This window comes from Peromyscus maniculatus, chromosome 1 (assembly GCF_049852395.1).
Source record: "Peromyscus maniculatus bairdii isolate BWxNUB_F1_BW_parent chromosome 1, HU_Pman_BW_mat_3.1, whole genome shotgun sequence".
In the NCBI taxonomy this organism is placed as follows: domain Eukaryota; kingdom Metazoa; phylum Chordata; class Mammalia; order Rodentia; family Cricetidae; genus Peromyscus; species Peromyscus maniculatus.
In genome coordinates this window covers 208,255,367-208,277,838 of record NC_134852.1, presented here as the reverse complement: position 1 = coordinate 208,277,838, position 22,472 = coordinate 208,255,367, and the positions used below count along the sequence as shown (strand labels likewise).

Genomic DNA, 22,472 nt, shown 5'->3' with positions numbered 1-22,472 from the left:
GACCCCAGTCAGGCAGCTTCTCATTCTTTTTGCGTTCTATCACAGACTGTAGCTGCTTGGCTTCCCTGATAGGAAAATGTAGGACTTATGCAGCTAAGTCTGGTTACACTCTAGAGCAGAGAGGAAATAGCTTTCATTCCATGAGAGTGAGATAGCTTGGCTCTTTAAAGACATACAAGCTAATTTCTCTATTATCTGATTGCTCACCCAGTTCACCTATGAACAGTTTCTCTTTTAAAACTAATTCACCACCCTGAGGCACAGCTAGTGGCTGGTAGCCTAGAATCTACCTAGTTTCTGCCTTGTTTTCTTCCTGAAAAGTTCAGCCTTGTCCCTCACTCTATCAGCTAGACACTAGGCCATGCCAGGACAGGTTTCCTGGAAGTCTGACCATTCCTGGTGGAATTGAAGGCTATCCTGAAAGAATGTCATGTGGACCCTCCCCAACCTCGGCTTATGCATTTATTAATGCTGGCCTTGGTGCATTCTTAGAACATTATCTTTCACTAAAATTAGCTTCAGTATTGCAGACTTTTGTTTGCCTCTATCTGTCTTTTCTTTCTTAAACTGAGGCCCAATGCCTAACACCTAAGCCAGAAGTTTACACTACCATCAGCCATTGCTCTTCCATTTCAAAACTTGGAAGAAAGTATCACTTAAGGCTGAATAAGTGGTTTGGGGCTGTTGGCTGGAACCACTTTTCATGGTGTAGCATTTTGGAGGGTCCTGAATTTTCTAGGAGTGAGATCGGTCATTATTTGCTGCTCTGAATTGTTCAGGTTTGAAGTGTTATTATTTAAACCAATAAAGATATGATGGGCATATCAGTCCAAAGGTATCATATAGTTACAGCTGTTTTCAGCCAACACCATACTTAACTCAAATCCTCCTTTGAGTTTATTTGGAGCTTAATCTACTTATCCATTCACTGATGAAGCAATTTTCAGTGAAAGTGAGGTCCTCTCAGTGCTATGAATGTGTCCAAAGTGAGTCAAGGATGTTCAGTCCCCTATGGCCTGAGGTGGTTTCTAAAAGAAACACAGTTCCACGCCTTCCACGGCCAGCCCTCAGCCTGCTGGGCTGGTAAGGCTGATTTCCAAAGCCCTTCTCTTTTATTTGTTTATTCTTTCACGTGGTTGAGTCATTCTAGCAGCAAGAACTGCCCATGATTAAAGTCAAAGCAAATGTGTTTTTGCCTGAGAGGACAGAATTCTGCCAAATGTTAGTGGTTTAAACAGACGGGGATCTGACAAAAACCGAGACCGCTGGACTCGGGGGAAGCGGGGAAGCAGCAATGCCTGCTGTGTCCCTTTAACTGGGAGAGCGAAGCTGGGCAATCCTCACAGTTGCTTTTCTCTTAGGTCACACTGCCCTGGACTAAGTCACGTGACCGTCTTGGCTGCAGCAACAGTTGCAATATTCGGGAATGAGATTATCATAATTGGCTTAGACACCTCGTTTCATTCTTTTCTCAGAGCCTGGCAAAAGATCACCCTGAACAAAATCAGAGTGAAAGGACAGATAGATGCTAGACCAGCAGCTCTCTCAGGGAGAGCAACTAAGAGAATCCTAGAAGCCACAAGCCACAGCGGAGCTTTGAATCTTCTGGGGAGCAATTACTAACAGGAGTTGAGTAAGTACACAAGACTCTCCACTCTAGAGAAGAGATGGCACTGTCTTGTTAAAGCTGTGTGTGCAGCAGAGTACCTGGCGTAAAGGAGAGGCTTTGTAAACAGTTACTGAATAATTAAATAACCAAAAGGAGCCTGGAGAAAAGCAGATGATGAGAAAAAAGCATTGTCTCTTCATTGCTCAACTGATTTCTCAGACTAGAATTTTCTAGAATAATTGTGCTGTTTTAGATCAAGGGATGCCATGGCTCCTGCATGAGTCGATTTTGAAAAGTCTGCTAATACTATTTCTCGTTTGGAGAAGTGGACATATGTTGTGCTATGTATGGACTACATGACTTTATGTATGCTACCTAGGCAAGCAATCAACCAACTGGGCTATATTCTCTCTTCCAGTCTAGTTTTGGCTTAATTTTTTTTTTACATGTTTCTACTCTACTTGCTATTAACCTATTATCTCTAAGATTTTCAATCTATCGTTTTCCCCATTTCTGGTGTGCAATTACTCTTTCCCGTCTGTCTTTCTTTCTTCTTCTTTTTTGCATACCTAATAATTTCAATTTGACAACACCGAGAATTTCACTGTGAGGTACAGGATACAGGATATTTTTTATATCCTGTGAGTATTCTCATGCATTATTCCAAGATACATTTTTTTTTAAAGCAACTGACCAGGGGGCTGGGAGTGGATCTTGTTTTTTAAGATGTGTTAGATAGGACCATAATAGACTTTATTATAAGGCTAGATTTGCTCTGCTACTGAGGTGAGATCATTTATATCATGAATTATGGGGTTTTCAGACTCTGAAGATGAGGCATTTTACAGTCTCGTATGACCACCAAGAATCTTTTAAGTCTGACTTGTAGGAACAAGAATAAATCCCCATCTTGTGCAAGCCACAACAAAGTGCTCTCTCCACTCTTCATGTTTCTGTGTTCTTCCCTGGAAGTGGATAGCTTCCTGACATGTGTAGACAAATTAGCTCAAGACTGGACTGAGGTTCCCTGTGCCACACAGCTTTCTCCTCTCTGGTGTTCTGCTCCAGCTCCAACACCCATAATGTCTCAGTTCTAGCTCCTTAATTCATAAAATACCTAAACCTCCTAGAGTTCCTCCTTTTTGTATTGAAGCCTGATGACTCTTTCTAGGTGATAAATCAACATAATTATAGGGCTCAGCTCACTTGCTTCCCTCCCCCTAGCCTGTCAGTCTCAGGCACATGATGTCTGATGTGTGCATAGGATACTGGCCCTATTGCACATTACTTTATACCTGCCTGTTTGCTTTTTGTTGTGTTGAATCAGGCAGTGGATTCACTCATTGCTCCATCTTGACGGGCTGGACTGGTGACTATAATTCACTCTGTTGATAAAAGAGATTGCTTAGGGTGTCACCGGTTTCCAAAACAATTTTTATTAAGTAACCTGAACTTCTTGGCATGGCAACTCACATTTACGCATACAGTAACCCTTGTGCAAGAGGAGTCCCTACAAACGAGTTTTATGTAAGACATTTTCCTTCTGACTTACATTTTAGATTTCTGTCAGTCTTTCTACTTCACTTCATGTTGTTTTCTTCACCACACTAAGGCTTTTATTTTTTTGTCCTCCCGTGTTTTTTGTTGTTGTTAGGGCCCAGTATCCTATGCACACAATTTCATGTTTTGGGATAAGAATCACTCTTTGTAGCCAATATACAGTGCTCCAGAACTTTGGTGAAGTGTGTTTGTTTTTTGCTAAGGTACATGTGAAGCTAAATAAAGGCAGGGTCTTTGACTTCAAGAAGGTCTGTATTGCTTATTCTGTGAACATCCTCTTCCATTCTCTGGGGTTGTTTCCCAGAAGAGAATATTTGCTTCTTAGGATGGGTTTATAGAGAGAGGTAGAAAGTTCAAGTTAAGAAAGTCTTGTTTTTCTCATGCCTCCGCTTCAAATATTTACAGGGTGCTTATTATAACACAGCATTGAGCATTGATTAGGACTCTGGTGCAGGGCACTGCCATCATGAGTTTGTAACCTTGTGGAATTCTGACACAGACTGATGAGGACTGGAGACATGGTGCTATGGTTAATCTTTGAGATGTCACAGAAGAACGTGATAATTGAGGACTGGAGTGAACAGGGAAGGCCTGGAGAACCGGGTTAGGGACTGCGGAGTGCCATGAGCATAATATGCATGGCACAGCATGTCTCAGGACCATGGTAGGGACAACTGCTGAGGAAGAGTGGGAAAAGAGAGGCCTCTCTGTTGTAGGCCTGCCTGAGGTGCCAGGCCCAGGGATTTCAACACTAGGGAGTTCTGGGTAAGTTTCTATTGGGTTATTTGTGCACAAAGATGTATGTGAGCAGAGGACTAGGGTGAGAGCATGCAAGATGGACAAGAACCAACAGCAGTGACCTGAGAACAGAGGCCATGTCTTAATTATCTGTGTTCCCAGATTCTAGTTCATGTGTGCTGAGTGGTATATCGTTTTCATTTTAAACTGCTAATGCTTTTGATAACCATCGGCCTTGCCAATAGCTCTGACAAATATTGCAAAAGAGTCCCTCCTGCCCAGTGCTGTTTTGTTTAAATGGCTCAAGTGAGGTAAAGTTTGATTGGGACTTCTTCAAGCTGTTTTAAAAAAGACATTTTTAACTGTAAATTCATATGTAAGTTTATACACACACATATGAACTAAAGTGCTGTTAATGATTTCTGAGTACAATGCAAAGTAACTAAATTGAGATAATTAGCATACCATTATTTCAAACACTTAGTTTTTGTAGTGAGAACATTTGAAATGTACATTTCAACACCTCCTAGGAAGGCAGAACATGGCCATTTAGCACAATCACCGCATATACTATTTTGGCAATATACCTCAAAAGAAAAAAGCTGACTCTTCCTGCCTTGGAGGCTTTGTATCTTTGAAGCCTTACCTTGTCCATTCTTCATTTTTTCCCCCTGTGAGGCTCAGCCACTCACAGAAATTTCACAACGTTGCCTTTTGCAACCCCTGCCTCCAACATTGTGAACAGATTCAGTTTCCTCTCACACATCTCATAAACGGGCAAGACCACGCTTAGCTACCTAAACCCACACAGCCCACATACACTCCACGACAGGGTCTGGTGAGCCACACAAGGAGGATGGCAGACAGACCGACCGACCCGCCGACGGTCGCACGAAGCATGCAGCTTGGGCAGCATAACCACTAGGTTCACTCCCCAGGCTCAGCGCACGCAGCAGCGCACCCTTCATCCAAGCGCATTATGCAAGGCTGGGCGGCCGGCAGCCCCTGACGTCACCGCCGCGCGCCGCTTGCGTCACCGCCGCGCGCCGCTGCAGCAGGCGCAGAGCTGAACCGCTGGCAGCTGCGGGCGCCCCGGCGCGAGCTGCGGGGCTGGTGGAACGGAGCGCGGTGCGGGCTGCGGCTGCGGGACGCGGTGTGGGCTGCGGCTGCGGGACGCCGCTGGGCCCGAGCGCGGGGACAGGTGCGTGGGCGCCCCTCTGCCCGGGCTCGCCTCCGGGCTCCCCATGCAGTGGCCCGGGCTCCGGGGTGGGTAGGCACGTGAATGCCCGCGGGACCCGCCTGCCGTGGGAGCACCGGCGGGGCTGTCGTCTCTGACCCCCGGGGAAACTGAGGCCACGGGGCGCTCCGCGAGCAGCTGGCTCTGGGGACCGCTCGCTGACAGCAGCCACGCGCGGTGGGACTGAGCGCCGTGCACTCCACGCTGTCCTGGGCGTGCTATGGAGACCCCTGCCCTCCCTGCAGCCCTGACAGTCGAGTCGGGTTAATGCTGCTCATTTGCCAGATGGAAAAAGCAAGGCGCAGCAGTTAACTAACTTGTCCAGATTGACACGCGGGCTGTGCAGCCGGGGCTTTGAACTCCGGAGGGGGCCGGCCCGCTTGCCTCTGCCTGTGTCCGACTGTCAGATTTTGTTTTTCTGCCCTGCTCAGCACAGCTGTCTGTACCCTTTGGGATTTTAGTTTTTTCTTTTTAAAATTCTCCTCCCCTCTCCTGTTTAAAAAAAAAAAAAATCTGCCTTGACCTCGGGTAAACTCTGTGGGGCGGGAGGAGCAAGGCGGGGACTTCACTTGGCACTAGCCTCCTTTTCCTCCTCTGATCGCCTCTTTTTTTTTTCCTCAGGCAGCAGCGTGTTCCCCTGTTGTGTGGCCATTCTGGACCGGAAGTTGGTAGCCGAGGGCCGAATCTTTATGCTACAGAAGAACTTTCCCTCCAGGTGCTATGCTTTATGGGTCTCTGGTGTCAGCTTATGTAGTTGCGGGTGTTTTGAGGCTAAACAGTTACTGGAATAAATCCACGTGGGGATTGTAAAGAGTCCAAGTGTTCCCTTTAGAGAACACTTAACTGAAGGTGATCTTTGGATTTTACAAAAAGAATCTAATGCTATGTGAGAAATAGCCTACAGCTAAAATAATTAAAGATTGTATAAGAAAGTTGTACTCAGACATATGACGTGTATTGTATTTAGTAAGCTTATGCTGTAGTTGGAGAGATGGGTCAGTGGTTAAGCGTGCTTGCTGATCTTTCAGAAGACCAGAGTTTGATTCTCAGCACCTGCACCAGGTGCCTTCTGACTACCTGGAACTCGAGCTCCCTCTGGAACTCTAGCTCCAGGAGGTCTGATGCCCTGTTTTGGCCTCCTCAGGCACTCATACATATGCACAAACATGCACACATATTCATAAGTGAATAATAAAAAAATTATGTCTTCATCCTCTCAGGAATTATCAATTATTAACAAAGTTCAATAATTATTTGTTGCATACCAGCATTAAGCCTTTCATTCTTACAAGTGATATTCATGGCAGTTTTGCTCAGGAATCTGAAGGGTACAGATGTTGTATCCTTGTATGTTCAGGAAATACTAGTATACAAATATTGACTTTTTCCTCTGGGGTCATCAGGCCAGATAAGCACTCCACCACCAGCCTAGGGTTTTTATGCAGCGACTCACGGCACTAGGAACCTGTCATTCCATTTGATACCCTGTTACCAAGCAGAATGGTGTAGACATCCGCATTTTCAGACCTGGCATGAAGTCTCTGGATGCCTCCTTGAATAGTACTTATTTTTTACAGCACATGATTTGGGACTTCCACATTGTGACATGGATGAGTCTTCAGTGACGCTTGGCACAATAGACGTTTCTTATCTGCCCAATTCATCAGAATACAGCCTTGGCCGATGTAAACACACGAGTGAGGATTGGGTAAGCTGAAGAGAAACTTCAGAACAATTTACTGAACTGTTTGCCTTATATCAAGTAGAGATTAATCATCACAGAAACTGCTTCCAGCTGTTAGAAGTGGTGTTTTTTGCAACCTAAGAATAATTTAAAATTTTTGATAGTATTAATTGGGAAGAAAAATTGGATGGAAAATTTCAAAATAGTGATTATATTAAAAAGCAAATCATGGGCAGTGGTGGCGCACGCCTTTAATCCCAGCACTCGGGAGGCAGAGGAAGGCGGATCTCTGTGAGTTCAAGGCCAGCCTGATCTACAGAGTGAGATCCAGGAAAGGCGCAAAGCTACACAGAGAAACCCTGTCTCGAAAAACCAAAAAAAAAAAAGCAAATCACTTGTCTGGAGGCATAAACAATAACCATTGTTTTGGGTAGTGTGCTTACAAATTCTTTTCAGTATCTACTCCACAACTTATATTTAGTAAGCATGAATTTTATAATGGAAATGAACTCTAAAAACATTAGAAATAGGAAACTTGCTATTAAACAAGCATGCATTCTCTTGTGTTACTATTTCAAAGTACATGGGGTGTTTAAAATACCTCAACATAGCCGGGCGGTGGTGGCACACGCCTTTAATCCCAGCACTCTTGGGAGGCAGAGGCAGGCGGATCTCTGAGTTCGAGGCCAGCCTGGGCTACCAAGTGAGTTCCAGGAAAGGCGTAAAGCTACACAGAGAAACCCTGTTTCGAAAAACCAAACCAAACCAAAACAAAACAAAACAAAAAAACCTCAACACAACTTTATAACAGTATTTGGTTTTTTAAAGACTGTCATATCAGTGAGATCTGAACAATAAACACACCTGGAGTTAAAGAGGAATCTGGACACACTTGAACAGCGTTTGACTCTAGTCAAACTGTCTCTGCTTCACATTCCAGCTTTAAATGCTCTTGGTAACAATGCCATTAAGCATGCTTTGTTTTTCCTCTGACTATGGCAAGAGCAACAGCTCACTGTGTCAGGCCTTCATAGTTTTCGTGTGGGAGTGTTTTGGAAGGGCTCAAGGCTGACTGAGCACAGGGACTCAGGAGTCTGATTTCTGCATCCCACGGTCAGAAGCCCCTTTGACCTTTGCTACTTAGTTTACCAACATTTTCAGCGTACACATGTAAGAATGGCAGTGGTTGCCTTTATGTGCCTGGCTGTTGTTAACATAACTCAGGCTTCTCTGCCTTTCATCCCTTTTTGTGACTGAATAATGTTCCACTGGGTAATATGTATGTCATATTTTTATCCATTCATCCTTTGGTGAACATCAAAACTGTGACAAAACCTGTGAATGCTGTATCCAGCAGTTAGCAACTGTTACAAACTATGTTTTTAGGAAATCAACTTTTTCTTATGTAACAAACTTTTTTTCTAAGTGATGATTGTTGGAGCAAGATACTTTACATGAAAACACTCAATGCACATGTAATTATACTGCCCAAAGAAAAAGACAGCATAATTTTCTCTTTTATTTGAAATATCTTAGTTTTAGAGACCAAGAGGATGAGAACAGTTCTGATGCCATTTAAACACAGTTTCTGCCTTATATTTATCAGGGTGACTGTGGGTTCAAACCTACCTTCTTCAGATCTGCAACGTTAAAATGGAAGGAGAGCCTCATGAGCCGGAAGAGGCCGTTTGTGGGAAGGTGCTGCTACTCCTGCACGCCACAGAGCTGGGTAAGAACTCCCCTGCTCATCACAGAGGGCTTCAGTTTTGTGGATTTTGTTCTTTGGTCTTAATGGATTTGACTCCTTCAGAACCAAGACCCCAGTTTATAAGTCAAACATTTCAGGTAAAGAAATGGACTTAATTCATTTATTCAATAATGTTGGTCCACAGTTAGGGGGAGAGTAGATTTTACTTTGAGTTAACATCCATAGCGTTGATGGAGTAGTGCTCAATACCTGCTGGGTGCTGACTTTTAGCCTCCAAAAATGTCCTTGGTTTTTGTTATTTTGTTGAGCGATAAGCATGCCACACCCTTCCTTGTTCTTTGAGAAGAGCCGACTGGGTGAAAGGTGAGCTGCTAATGGCATTTGGTAGAGGGATGAGTTAACAACCCTAGTATTTCCTTCCCTACTGTTCTGAGCAGAGTTAGGGTTTTGAAAGATTGTATTAGTTGTTAAGCTGTTCTTGGGATGGACCAAATATTTAGGAATCGGAAACTGTCGTTTACAGAGGTTGTTTAGAACTTGTGTGAATGGCTGACTGTGCTGGGTGAATTCTCTACTGGAGACTGGCTTGGCAGGCGGTACAGTTCTGAGCCTGGCCTAGATGGCTTTGTTAACATTGGTGAGATCCAGACAGAGCCGGAGCAGTTCTTATGCAGCATCCAGGTCTGCTCAAGAATGGCTTGTTAGAGATGCTCCTTTTAAAGTATAAGTGCCTTAACACAGGACTCTGTTACAACGGCAGGAGCATGAAAATGCCAGTCCAGGAGTGAGGCCAGTTTGCATATAGAGGACAGTGGAAACAAAGCTTAAATAGAAGGCCACGTGGCTTTTCTTTGTAGACTGGCCTCTCACCTAGTTCTAATTTTGATCACAAGGCAATGCCTTCACTACAGCCCTACACCACAGTACTGCACCTACAGTGCTAGAGTCTACTGTCAGCCAGAGCTGCATAGGGAATTACTGGTGGTGGTGAGGCTGTGGCCTGGGGTTGAGTTGGGTATATTGTAACAGGCTGTTGCTTTTTGTGTAGAGGTAGTAATGGATGGAACTACATTGAACTTGAATTCCTCCTTATGTTCATTTAAATAATTTGTTAGAAAGTTTTTTGTTTTTTTGTTTTTTGAGACAGGGTTTGTCTGTGCAGCTTTGCACCTTTCCTGGATCTTGCTCTGTAGCCCAGGTTGGCCTCGAACTCACAAAGATCCACCTGCCTCTGCCTCCCGAGTGCTGGGATTAAAGGTGTGTGCCACCACCGCCCGGCTAGAAAGTTTTTTTTTTTATAGTTCTTAATATTTGACATCCATTCTTTGAAAACCTAATTTTTTATGAAGAGATTTCATTGCAGTAGTTTTTACATCTTGTTGACACTTTTTTTTGCATTTATTTTTGGACTTTTACTGTTTTGATCGTTAAAGGGCTAGGCTGTCCTTTTAAGATCTCCTGTAAAGAGAGTGACTGGTAGGTGTACTTTTAGGTGACTATTAGGTGTTCAGTTGTTTTAGAGAATGGAAATATCTGAGACTGAATGCTCAGGTTTTGGCAGCCTCAATTTTCTTCCCCACATAATGGGTAAATTTCATGTGTCTTGTGTGCAGAGGGGTTTAATTCAACAGTAACTGTGGTATTTAGGATAATAGTTTGTTTGAATTTGGGGACCACTGAAATCTGTGACTTTGTGACTGAAGCTGACTGTGGGTCCTGCTCTGTGACTGTGACTGAAGCTGACTATAGGTCCTGCTCTGTGACTGTGACTGAAGCTGACTATAGGTCCTGCTCTGTGACTGACTAAAGCTGACTATAGGTCCTGCTCTGTGACTGTGACTGAAGCTGACTATAGGTCCTGTTCTGTGAGTGTGACTGAAGCTGACTGTGGGTCCTGCTCTGTGACTGTGACTGAAGCTGACTATAGGTCCTGCTCTGTGACTGAGGCTGATTGTAGATCCTGCTCTGTAGGAGAGGGAGAGGGGATGGGAAAGGGAAAAGATACCATGGCCTTTGGTTTTAGGGTTTCAAAGTTAAAACTGAGTTTGGGACTATCTTTAAAGTATAAAAAGTACTATTTAATAAAACATGTATTTTCTTCATTCTGTAAGTTTTGAAGCAGCAATTCCTACTGTTATGCTTGAATTTGAAATGTCTAGAGACATTATTGGGATTCATGACCATTAATCCAGCTGGGAATTCATGTGTACATTCATTTTTTTTTTTGTTATAGGAGAGGTTTTTCAACCCCAGTATCCCATCTCTGGGTTTGCGGAACGTTATTTATATCAATGAAACTCATACAAGGTAAAAAGACATTTTTTTATACTTCCACTAAGTCTTAGAAGTAAAACTCTGTAATGCTAATTAGCATACTTTAAGATATACCTGTGGTTTCTAGAGTGGATAGAATGTGAGCCTTTGATACACGCGAGTTCCTCTAAAGATCAGAAGCAGGACAGGCGCTGGAGGCCTGGCCCAGTTCATTGCTGCTCTGCTCTCAGGCCTCCCCATGTGGGGTAGCTGTCACCTGTGGTGTTCTTTAACACATCCAGACACTGACTTTTGCTTTGACAAGGGATAAAGGTTTGAATGTCGCATGGTATGTTGTAACTGTTTCATGCTTCAAAAACATAAATGTGGCCGATGAGGTGGCTTAGCTTGATGACCTCCCCAGGCTGACTCCTGGCACCAGTGATGGAAGGAAAGTGCGGGCTCCTGAGGTCAGCTCTGACTGCTGTGTATGTTCACATGCGTGCAGTCATACATGAGGTCAGCTCTGACTGCCGTGTATGTTCACATGCGTGCAGTCATACATGAGGTCAGCTCTGACTGCCGTGTATGTTCACATGCGTGCAGTCATACATGAGGTCAGCTCTGACTGCTGTGTATGCTCACATGCGTGCAGTCATACATGAGGTCAGCTCTGACTGCCGTGTGTGCTCACATGCGTGCAGTCATACATGAGGTCAGCTCTGACTGCCGTGTGTGCTCACATGCGTGCAGTCATACATGAGGTCAGCTCTGACTGCCGTGTATGCTCACATGCGTGCAGTCATACATGAGGTCAGCTCTGACTGCCATGTATGCTCACATGCGTGCAGTCATACACCAACACAGGAATTTAAGAAACAAGTGATTAAAAATCTTCCATAGACTCCGTTCTGTAGAGTCCTGGAACATACTCGGTCCTGAGTAAATGCCCCCTTTTATTAGTGAGCACCTGTTGTACAGAACAGCGAGTTTCGTTATATTTGCATGATGTACATCACTGTAATGTGCTCAGATTCAACTCTCCGTTTGTCCTTCTCCCTCCTCTTGGTCCCCTCCATGCAGTAAATGTTCTTCGATTTATTTACCGAAGATAATTTAAAAAATGAGTTCTGACTTCCAAATTCCAGTACATAGGGACTTGGTAGGTGCCAGGGAGAAAGGGCCTTTGCTGTATGAATGACAAGCAGATAAGGGAAAGTTAGAAGAATGTGTGACGCCAGAGAAACAGCAGCCAAAGACACCACCAGTCCTGACGGTTCTAAGAACAGCGCCCGAACAGTGCCCGGGGTGGCAGAGGTGCTCTTGGTGATGAGAAATGCTTGGAATTCTGTGCAAGGTGATCCAAGAATGCAGTGTGTGGATCTGGTCCCCGACGGCACTGCCCTTCACTAGGTGAAGAGGGTCTTGTGTGAGGGTGACGAGTCCTGCTTGTGTTAAAGTTTGCCTTTGTAATGGAACCAGAGTCCAAATCCAAGTATTTTCTTTCCGTTTCTCAGGTTCCTCTCTGTCTTCTTGGTTTAAATTTAAAGCAGAGAGGAAAGACTGGTCCATGAAATTTGTTTTTATTTCCTTTCTTAGTTGACATGACTGTGGTCCTAAGAAACAGTTTCTTCTTCATATAAGTAGACATTTTACATAGGAAGCCAAAAGTTTTGTCCGTTAGCCCTGATTTGAGCAGTTTCTAAGACACCGACTTGACAGTGGCCCAAACTGTTTCCTGAAGCATGTTGCCTGTGCAGCTGCTTGTGTGTTCAGTGACAAAAGCTAAAACTGAGAGCACGGGTGTGCACTGTCCTGCACACCCCAGGTCCATTGGCACATTCTCACGTGCTCAGGTGTCCACGCACCCGCACTCACACCACACAGATGCCATGTTTCAGTAGACTGCACAGGCTTTCAGAGAGCGCGTGGGCTTTTGGTTGTAGTAATCATCTGAACATGTTCACTGAACAGGGTTTAGCGAGACTGCAACACGCTGAGTTAACCTTTCTGAAGCTGGAGACAGGAAAGGAGAAGTTATTCACAGACAGTCACTCTTGGCCTCTTTTCAGAGTTATTGACCTCATGTTTGAATCTGCTGTCAGTATCACTGTGGAGGAAATAATAATAATGTTGCCGTATGCCATTGTCATACATGGTTTCAAATCATTACACAGAGAGATGCATAGCTTCTTATTCCAAAACCCATCTCTGTGAACCCCCAGCCAATCCCACATAGTTGCTGTCACCTACAAGAGTATACGCTTTCCCTTAGATAGACCTGATGTGTGTTTACAGTGGAAAAATAGAGATGTTCAGAAGCTGGATGTCTTTGCTTTGATTAGCTTTTAATTCACTTTGAGACGCAGGGCTTATCTTGGAAGAATGCTTTAATAAAGAAAATGGCCCTTTGTGTTGGGAAGAGACCTCCAAGTCTGCTTTGTGTAGCGTATAGCTGTAGCTCTAAGCTGTGCACACCTCTGCCTACCCCTGCCCAAACACAGCTAACGGCCAACACCCCACTTGCTTGCCTCTGTAGCACTAGTGAGAAAGTCAATTTCCCTTTTGTTTTTAGATTTAGATTACTATTCAGGAAAATAAGACAATTTAAGCATTGACAGTTTCCAACTTTTAGGTTTTTATTTTATGTATGTGAGTACTCTTAACTGCATGTATGCCTGCATATTAGAAGAGGGTATCAGATTCCACTAGAGATGGTTGTGAACCACCATGTGGTTGCTGGGAATTGAACTCAGGACCTCTGGAAGAGCAGCCAATGCTCTTAACCTCTAAGCCATCTCTCCAGCCCTGAAGTTTCAGTTTTACCTGAGAATATACGAAAGCAATTATGAGTCAAAATGACTGCGTAGCATTCTGACCTCTAGGACCATCGGCTGTAGTGGAGGTGTGCTGGAGTACCTGCTGAGAAGGTTTGTGTGTGTGTTTTGCAGGCACCGAGGATGGCTGGCAAGGCGTCTCTCTTACATCCTTTTTGTTCAGGAGCGGGATGTGCACAAGGGCATGTTTGCCACCGGTGTCACTGAGAATGTCCTGAACAGCAGCAGGTGAGGGAGGGACACTGGGGACACGGGGGGGGGGGGGGGGGGGGGGGCCGGGGGCGGGGGATGGGGACGGGGACGGGGACAGGTTGGATGTGTGGCAGTGGGACGGGAGTGCGAGTTAAGTCTCTTCTGTTGGTTTCTCTGCTTCCCCCCCCCCAGGGAAATGCTTGCATTTCCGAGCAGTAAGTGTTAAACCCCAAAAGAAATTGAGGAAAGTCAGGAGAGGAAGGTGTGGTGAGGAGTGTGATATAGGTGGACAGTTCTGTTTTATGGACTGTGTACTGAATAGTCTTCTAGAATGTGAAAGGCAAGTCATGAGCTAATGTTAGAGATGTGTGCACATAGGTCTAGGGGTCCCCATCAGTTTTCTTGACTATTGGGGGCAACCCATTCTCTGTTTTGATAGCCAAAGAGGAGTGCTTGGTCTTTTGTCTAGTGGGTTTTGAGTGCCTAAGGCCAAGTCCTTGTAGTAGGAGGTCACTGCTTCAGTCTTGGAGAATAAGATCCTTTGCTCTCAGAGAAGATGTTTACCTGTGAGGGAGGCCGACCTCAGCAGACTACCAAGGAAAAGAGCCACACACCTTCGTTAATGTGTACCAGTGTCCAGGGGAGCAGTTGCCTAACACAGCCAGAAACTGGAGTAGCTGTAGGGAAAAGGAAACAAGGGGATTTAGGGGATTTGGGATGTAAATAACTGCAGGGGTTAATGAGTGAGCGAGAGAAATCAGTAGCAGGGACAAAGTTGTCCTGTTGAGGGAGATGGAATGAGCCATGGAACGTCACTCGGGACAGAGTGATTAGCTCGCCCAGGTAGCTGGAGCCTTCCTCAGAAGACTAGTGACATGACCCTGACGCTGCCGGGACTTCTCGTCCCAGCCCGGCAGCCCTCTCTGCTTGCTGACCGGGATTCTAGGAGGTTCGGAGACTCTCGTCTCTTTGGGGAGAAGTTTCTGTCAAACAAGGGAGTTCCAGAGAGCCCCTCCCAGTGCCTTAAGTCAGGAGACCACGGAGAGCTAGGAGGTAGGGCAGACTCCAAGGCATTCCACTCACCTTTATTTAAAGTTCGGCTTGCTCCATACTTTGCGAGGTGAGTTTCTGAGCCCTTAAGCATGGGAGCTTTGGTGAGAGTTTCTCTGCTTCACCTCTTGGGTGTGGCCCTCCTCACTGTAGCTGGAAACCAGAGATGGGGGTGACTGAAACTTGGAGTTCATAAGGTTTGTTTGTAGGCCTGCCAGGGGTTCTGGCTCCGACCCCAATAGTGCTGGTTCTTAGTAAGTACTTAGGAAAACACGTTAGCTGAATTGCTGAACGGTTGGCAGTGGAGAGACCACGTTAGAGACCCAGAGAAGCATCCTAGGCTCCGCAGTAAATGCCGTCTAGTTAAACCTCCAGGTAACTAGGGTAGTGGACATGCTCTGAGTCAAGACCAGACCTGTCCGCCTGGGAGGAGCTTTTGATCCCGAGCTCTGCCCTTGTAAAATGACTGGTTCAATTGGAAAAAAGAAAAAGTAAATAGTTATGTCCATTTTAATGCTTCTCAGAGAGTTTTATAGGCAGTTCTAGTGTTGTGACAATATAAAGAAATGACAGATATGATTTCTAAAGAAAAACCATACATTACTTTGACTTTTTGTCGCAGTTTTTTTTTTTTTTTTACTTTGTTTATTATACTAGATTATGTAAAGCCATTTTCACGAAGTTTGTGTCTTCTTTGAGTACATGCTCCCTCTTGGGTTATGTACACAGGAGTAACCTTCTTTTTCCTTCCTTTGCTAAAGTGGAACATGACTGGGGCATTCAAATACCATAGCAGTCACTCAGTGAATCTGAGTGAAATCGTTAGGCCTGTCCAGATTCCTAAGGGATTCTTTGGCTTAGGAATGTGTTGCCCATTTTTTTTACTATTATTGTTATTTATGTATATATGAGTATGTGTCTGTGCAGGAGGAGGCCAGAGGGGTGACCGATCCATTCGAGCTAGAATTAGAGGCAGTTGTGAGCTGCCTGATGTGGGTGCTGGGAAATCAAACTCAGGTCCTCTGCATGAACAGTACATACTCGTAACCACTGAGCCATCCTTCCAGGCCCTGGCCATCAGTTGTGATAGACAACAGGGGCTAATGGTCCTCACTTGAGCTTTCTCTTTTGCCACTAAACTACTTTTTTCTGCATGTTAAAGACTGGACATTTTATTCTGTTTTCCCATCCTATTCATTTATAGCCATAGTTTAGAATATACCATATATGTCCTGTGACACAGAATCGGCTTCATTGTCTGACTTTTACTTTCAAATCAGAGTCGAAGAGGCAATTGTTGAAGTGGCTGCTGAGTTGAACCTGGATGGATCTGCCCAACAGCAGTCGAAAGCCATCCAGAAAGTGAAAAAGAAAGCCAGAAAGATCCTGCAGGAAATGGTTGCTACCGTCTCTCCAGGAATGATCAGGTAGTAAAGGGATGGCTGGCTGGAGGCCAAGGCCAGCGTGTTTCCACCAAGTAGATTAGAACATTGGAGCTTCTTTTCCTAGCTCAAGATACGAACAAAAGGTGTTAGTGTATTTCAGTGTTAAATCTACCCACGCAGGTGTGAAACAGCACAGTGGAGGCCTCGATCCACTTTGCCCTGCTGATTGGCAGGAGCCGCTCTATTATGGGTATCGTCTGTTCCTAAATGGCTGAGTCTGGTGTCTTGCAGGGCGTGGTGGCATGTGTTAGAAGGGTCCCTTTGCTCACTAATTTAGCATGGCTGTTCACCTTCGAAGGACTAAGTGCTATCAGAGGAAAATGTGTTCATAGTCCACAGTGAGGAGGTACTTCTGTGAGTAGTGTGTGTTTACGTTAGAACACTCATTCATCAGTCCAGAAACCTAAGTGCGCACACATGAAGTCATTTACAAGCACTTTTAGGTCGTAGGCTCAGAAGCTGGGAGGCAAGAGTGAGCTGTGTGCAGATTTATAACCTGTGCACGTTTGCCTGCGTTTGTGTGGATTCAGACGTTTTCTTTCCTTCAGGCTGACTGGCTGGGTGCTGCTAAAGCTCTTCAACAGCTTCTTCTGGAACATTCAGATTCACAAGGGTCAGCTGGAGATGGTCAAAGCCGCAACCGAGGTGAGGTTTCTGCGCCCCATCACTCTGTTTCCCGAGTGTGTGGCTCGTGCTGTGAGCTCTCTCAGAGCATCTCCTCCGTGCGGTCAGGCTTTGGAAGCCTTTTGGAAGCTTCCCACTTTGTGATAACTGCAGTAGCATTTTGGGAGAGAAGCAGGGCCTATCAAAAATGTATAGAATTCTTTTTATAAGTTACCTCGCAGCAACCTGAACACCAGGTCACACAATACCTGTTTTATACACAGGGAAATAGAGGCGTAGGTGGGGGGATCCATTGGCCAAAGTCACAGAGAGTAAATGATTTTCTCAGTGTTTTAAACCAAGCCTGGCTCCAAAGCCTCTGCTCCTTTTCATAATGAAGACTGCCTCTCAGAAGAGGTGTGGTTGGCCTGGACTCTCAGAGATTCTCCCCTGACTAGTGGCTGCTGGTGTAGTGGTGGATCTTACATCTAGCTATGCGGGCATTGGAGAATTGCTGGAGCATGTTTGTGGAGAGTGAGTCATTGCTTAGCCAGTGATGAATGACTGGAACCAAAACGCAGTGAAGTGGGACCGACCGTTAACACCTGAGCTTTAAAGTTGGCGCTCCCTCTGCCCTAGACGAATCTGCCGCTCTTGTTCCTGCCGGTGCACAGATCCCACATCGACTACCTGCTGCTCACCTTCATTCTCTTCTGCCACAACATCAAGGCGCCGTACATTGCCTCGGGCAACAATCTCAACATCCCCATCTTCAGGTGAGCTCAGCGTTGTTTGAGATCCAAGGGATTACAGAGCCTGTTCTGTCAGACATGTTGGACAGGACTTTAGTCACAGTGTTCGAGAGGCAGAGGCAGGTGGATCTCTGAATTTTAGGCCATCTTGGGCCACATTGCAAGTTCCTGGTCTCAGGGCTGTATAGTGAGTGAGTCTCTGTTTAAAAAAAAAAAAAGAAAAGATTGGTTTGAATTTGGGATTTGTTGTGTTATATTTTGATATGTTATAAAAATGGCATTAGCCTTTTTTATTAAAAAAAAGAGTAATACTTCATTGTGTAACCTTTGGCTAGTACACAAAACAAGGCATTGTTCATGACCATATTTCTGTCTATGGGCTACATGTTGGACTGTGCTTGGATAAAGTTGGGGGACAGTGTTTATCAGGTGGAGGAAAGGCTGTTAAAAAGCAGTGTGGTGGGGTATGGTACCAGACCTGTCAAAGGAGGTTAGGTGCCGGCCCCACGACAGATGGAGGTGGTTGAGAGTAACCCCGCTGTTACCTTGACCTCCTGATGTAGAGAATCCAATAAAACACAAACGGTGTTTGCTGGCATTCCACTCAAAGGGAACAGTGTGCAAAGGCGGAGACTCAAAAGCACAGTGGTAGGAAAGTGATGGACAAGTAGGTAAGCTGGAGTGTGTACTAGGAAGCTCAAGGAAAGCCTGAGTGGCAGCTGCACAGATCGTAAGGGCTAGATCCAAAGCAGCTCTAAGCTAAGGTTGGCATCCGTCCTGGCTTTGGACACTGATGAGTTCGGACCTGTATGCTGAGTGGCCATTCTGGGCTTGAAGAGATTAATAATTCTGATTCTGTTGTGAGAGTTCAGGCAGATGATGAGGGCTTATATCAGAAGTACAGCCGTGTTCTTGGAGAGGGGGCAGAGGCAGACTGAAAGGAATTAGTGAACTAAGTTCCTAGATGTGGGGCTCAGCAGAGGGTGCAGGAGGCTGGATCTGCTGTCTACGAAGTCAGGTCACTCAGGAGCCAGTGAGGGCTGGGTTGAGCTGAGGAATGGAACTCGTAACTCCAAGCAGCACAGAGCACTGAGGCCAGCTCTGTGACCCCATGAGTGAGGAGGGTGATCACAGAGAGAGACTCCAAAGAGCTGGTGGCCCGGCAGGCAGGGCCTCCCACAGTGGCATCCAGAGTCCTGGCCTCAGTCTCCTGGTCCCCAGACTGCTGCAGCCAGCCTGACTGGCGTCATCGGCAGAGTCAGTGGGAATTATCCCGGTGAGCTTCGAGCAAGCATGGACAAGACACATTCAGTCCTCGCTGTCCAACAGCTCGGCATGTACCAGGAGTACAGACAAACAGCCGACAGGGACATTGAGGTGGGAGCCTACAGGACAGATAGGCTCCCCAGGGACTAGAACACCCATGTCACACTCAAGGGCGTCTCTACCAGCACCAAGGAACAGAGAAGCTAAATCAGAAAATCGTCAGAAAGCTTGCCTGGGGAGATGGTGAAGTTGGTAAACTGTTGTCAGGCTTGAAGACCTACCCGAGTTGTGGAAAAGTCTGGGTGTGGTGGTGTCGGCTTGTCATCCTAGTGTTGGGGAGGCAGAGGCCGGGAACCTTGGCCTTTCTGGCCAGCCAGCCTGGCCTGTTTGTCAAGTTCAGGCCAGTTAGAGATCCAGTCCCAAAATGTAGATAGGACTTGATTAATGACACTTGTGGTTGTGCTCTGGCTTCATTTGTGCGTGCGCGCGTGCTTGTGCGCACACACACACACACACTCTCTCTCTCTGCTGGTGCTCTCCCGTGGTCAGGCAGCTCACATACTCATTCCCTTCTGATCTGGTTTCCAGTGAGGCTTCTTGTTAAGTGTCAAGTTTATCATTTCCCATAATTGAGCATTCCTCTTCCGGAACTCATGCCAGCCATCGCTTAGCCTGCCTTTTCTTCAGATATGACGGACTGTAGACAAACTTGTCTGTTTGCAGTTTTCTTTTATCCCATTTAATTCCCACAGTGACAAAACACATCTCAGGGTACACTGTTCACTCACACATACACCTCACCCACATCTTACTCTGACTTCCATATCCAGACTAAGGAGGAGACCAGAAGATGTTAACATTTTAATATAATATTGCTGTGTACACCAGTACAATACTCATGCCTATCTGAAAACAATTACTCCATCTGCAAAGTCCAGGAGGAGGCTGTGAATCCAGGAAATCTCATTACAAACTTTCAACTTCATATCCAAGTTTATCAGGGTTGCAGAAAGAGACTTGGGGGAGGAAGCAGAATTGCTTTTTTTCCTGCGTGTGCAAATGGACCTAGTTTTTTTTTTTTTTTTTTTTTTGGTTTTTCGAGACAGGGTTTCTTGGTGTAGCTTTGCGCCTTTCCTGGAACTCGCTTTGGAGACCAGGCTGGCCTCGAACTCACAGAGATCCGCCTGGCTCTGCCTCCCGAGCGCTGGGATTAAAGGCGTGTGCCACCACCGCCCGGCTCTAGTTTTTGTTTTTTTTAAACACACAGACTGGAAGAAGGGGTCTGACCCCTGGAATTAGAGTTACAGAGGGTTGAGAGGGCACATAGGTGCCGGGCATTGAACCCAGGTCCTCTGGAAGAGCAGCCAGTGCTCTTGACTGCTGAGCTGTCTCTCCAGCCATTTCCTGTTTTGTAAAGATGCTTATATTTGATTTCAGTTTGATAAAATTTTTCTTATCATAGGGACCCTCTTATACATTAGTTATTTGAGAGTATTTCTCCAAAGAATATTTGTTCACTTTACAAATTTTCCATGGGCCCGTGTCTAGAAAGAATGAACAGGGTTTAAAAAATTTTTTTATTGGTTAATTTCTCCCCCGCTCCCCGCCCCTTCTGAGACAGGGTTTTACTCTGTAGCTCTGGCTGACCAGCAATGTAGACCAGGCTAAACTTGAAAATCCTAATCTCTGCCTCCTGAGTGCTGAGAATAAAGGCATGCACCACCATGCTCAGCCATTGATCTTGTTTCATAGATGTATGTAGATATTCTGATTATTCCCTTCCTCCTACCTCTCTTCTCTTCCCCTGCCCCCTCCCTACCAGTCAGCCCCTTTCTAAATTCATGGCTTTTAGTCCTGTTTTGTTTTGTGTGTGACCCATTTATGTTTAATTATTTTAAAGATTTATTTCTTTCATGTGTATGAATGTTTTGCCTGCATGTATGTATAAGCATCACTTGTGTGCCTGGTGCCCAAGGAGTTCAGAAGAGCATGTTAGATCCCCTGGAGTTATGAATGGTTGTGAGCCGCCATGTGGGGGCTGGGAATTGAACCAGAGTCCTCAGTGAGCAGCCAGTGCTGTCAACTCCTGAACCATCGGTCCAGGCCGTGAGCCATTTAGTTTAACCAGGGCCACCCATCTGCATGACCACTGGACGGAGCTGTCCAGTGGATCCCGGAGGACTCCAGTCTGTGTGACCACTGGACGGAGCTGTCCACTGGATCCTGGAGGACTCCAGTCTGTGTGACCACTGGGCGGAGCTGTCCACTGGGCGGAGCTGTCCACTGGATCCTGGAGGACTCCAGTCTGTGTGACCACTGGACAGAGCTGTCCAGTGGATCCCGGAGGACTCCAGTCTGTGTTACCACTGGACGGAGCTGTCCAGTGGATCCCGGAGGACTCCAGTCTGTGTGACCACTGGACAGAGCTGTCCACTGGATCCCGGAGGACTCCAGTCTGTGTGACCACTGGGCGGAGCCGTCCGTCAGAGCCTGGTGGACTCACCAGTGGGCACACAGCTGAAGGCAGTGACTCTCTACTTTTAAATTTAGAAGCATTCCAAAATCTTCAAAGCTGTGCCATAACCTTTGCAGATGACATCACATTAGAACTCCTTTGTGGCTTAGAAGTTACACAACATTACTCCAAAGGCCAAGGAATGGGTGAAGCATGTCAATAATAACATGTCAATAACATGGAGAATGAGCTTCTGCACTTACACTGTCAATATATGGGGTTTCTTTCTGAATGGAAAGTGCTTTGGAGTATCTTGACCTTTGAGTCTTCTTTTTACATTTTTCCTTATAAATAATTCATTCATTCCCTCATTTGCAGTACCTTGATTCACAAGCTTGGGGGCTTTTTCATAAGGAGGAGGCTCGATGAAACCCCAGATGGACGCAAAGACATTCTCTATAGAGCGTTACTTCATGGGGTGCGTATGGCCTCTAATTATCCTCAACACCATAGTGTTAGCTGTCACAGGAGGGCAACAGAGATGTGTTGGAACTAGGATTTTTATAAATTTGTTCTTTGATTTGGGAGGTGGCTGCATAGATATAAGTGATTTTTTTTTTTTTTTTTTTTTTTTTTTTTTTGTAATTTCCCAAATACAGCTTTGGTGGGATGCTCTGCAGTTACGGATATGGGGAAACGTTCAGTCAGTGATGAAGTTATATTTCCCCCTGTGTTTTATCTTAAGATTCAGCTGTTGTGAGCTCATCTGAATTACACGGTCTTAGCCCAGGTCTCCTTCTCTCTTGTCTGTCTCAGCACATAGTTGAATTGCTCCGGCAGCAGCAGTTCCTGGAGATCTTCCTGGAAGGCACCCGCTCCCGCAGTGGGAAGACCTCCTGTGCTCGGGCAGGGCTGTTGTCAGTGGTAGTGGATACTCTGTCCTCCAACACCATCCCTGACATCCTCGTCATTCCTGTGGGCATCTCCTACGACCGGATAATCGAAGGTCACTACAACGGTGAACAGTTGGTAAGGAGCCAGCCTGCACAAGGCCATCTTTGCCTTTCAAGCTTTGCTTTTATA

General features: G+C 45.6%; 1 protein-coding gene across 3 annotated transcripts in view; it reads left to right on the top strand.

The window, feature by feature from the left end:
• The window catches only part of Gpam (glycerol-3-phosphate acyltransferase, mitochondrial), a 59,195-nt gene that overhangs the window by 23,561 nt on the left and 13,162 nt on the right, over positions 1 to 22,472 (top strand). The window contains exons 2-12 of one of the 3 annotated variants that reach the window (XM_076563308.1): positions 1,476 to 1,633; positions 5,766 to 5,859; positions 6,722 to 6,852; positions 8,435 to 8,557; positions 10,770 to 10,843; positions 13,741 to 13,854; positions 16,149 to 16,295; positions 16,862 to 16,958; positions 17,556 to 17,692; positions 21,768 to 21,867; positions 22,206 to 22,418. In XM_076563308.1, the coding sequence (XP_076419423.1) occupies positions 6,751 to 6,852; positions 8,435 to 8,557; positions 10,770 to 10,843; positions 13,741 to 13,854; positions 16,149 to 16,295; positions 16,862 to 16,958; positions 17,556 to 17,692; positions 21,768 to 21,867; positions 22,206 to 22,418 (1,107 nt within the window). In that variant the 5' untranslated portion in view covers positions 1,476 to 1,633; positions 5,766 to 5,859; positions 6,722 to 6,750. Of the gene's footprint in view, positions 1 to 1,475; positions 1,634 to 4,945; positions 5,109 to 5,765; positions 5,860 to 6,721; positions 6,853 to 8,434; positions 8,558 to 10,769; positions 10,844 to 13,740; positions 13,855 to 16,148; positions 16,296 to 16,861; positions 16,959 to 17,555; positions 17,693 to 21,767; positions 21,868 to 22,205; positions 22,419 to 22,472 lie in introns of those variants that run through there. The other 2 variants (XM_076563310.1, XM_076563309.1) reach the window with 2 other exon arrangements.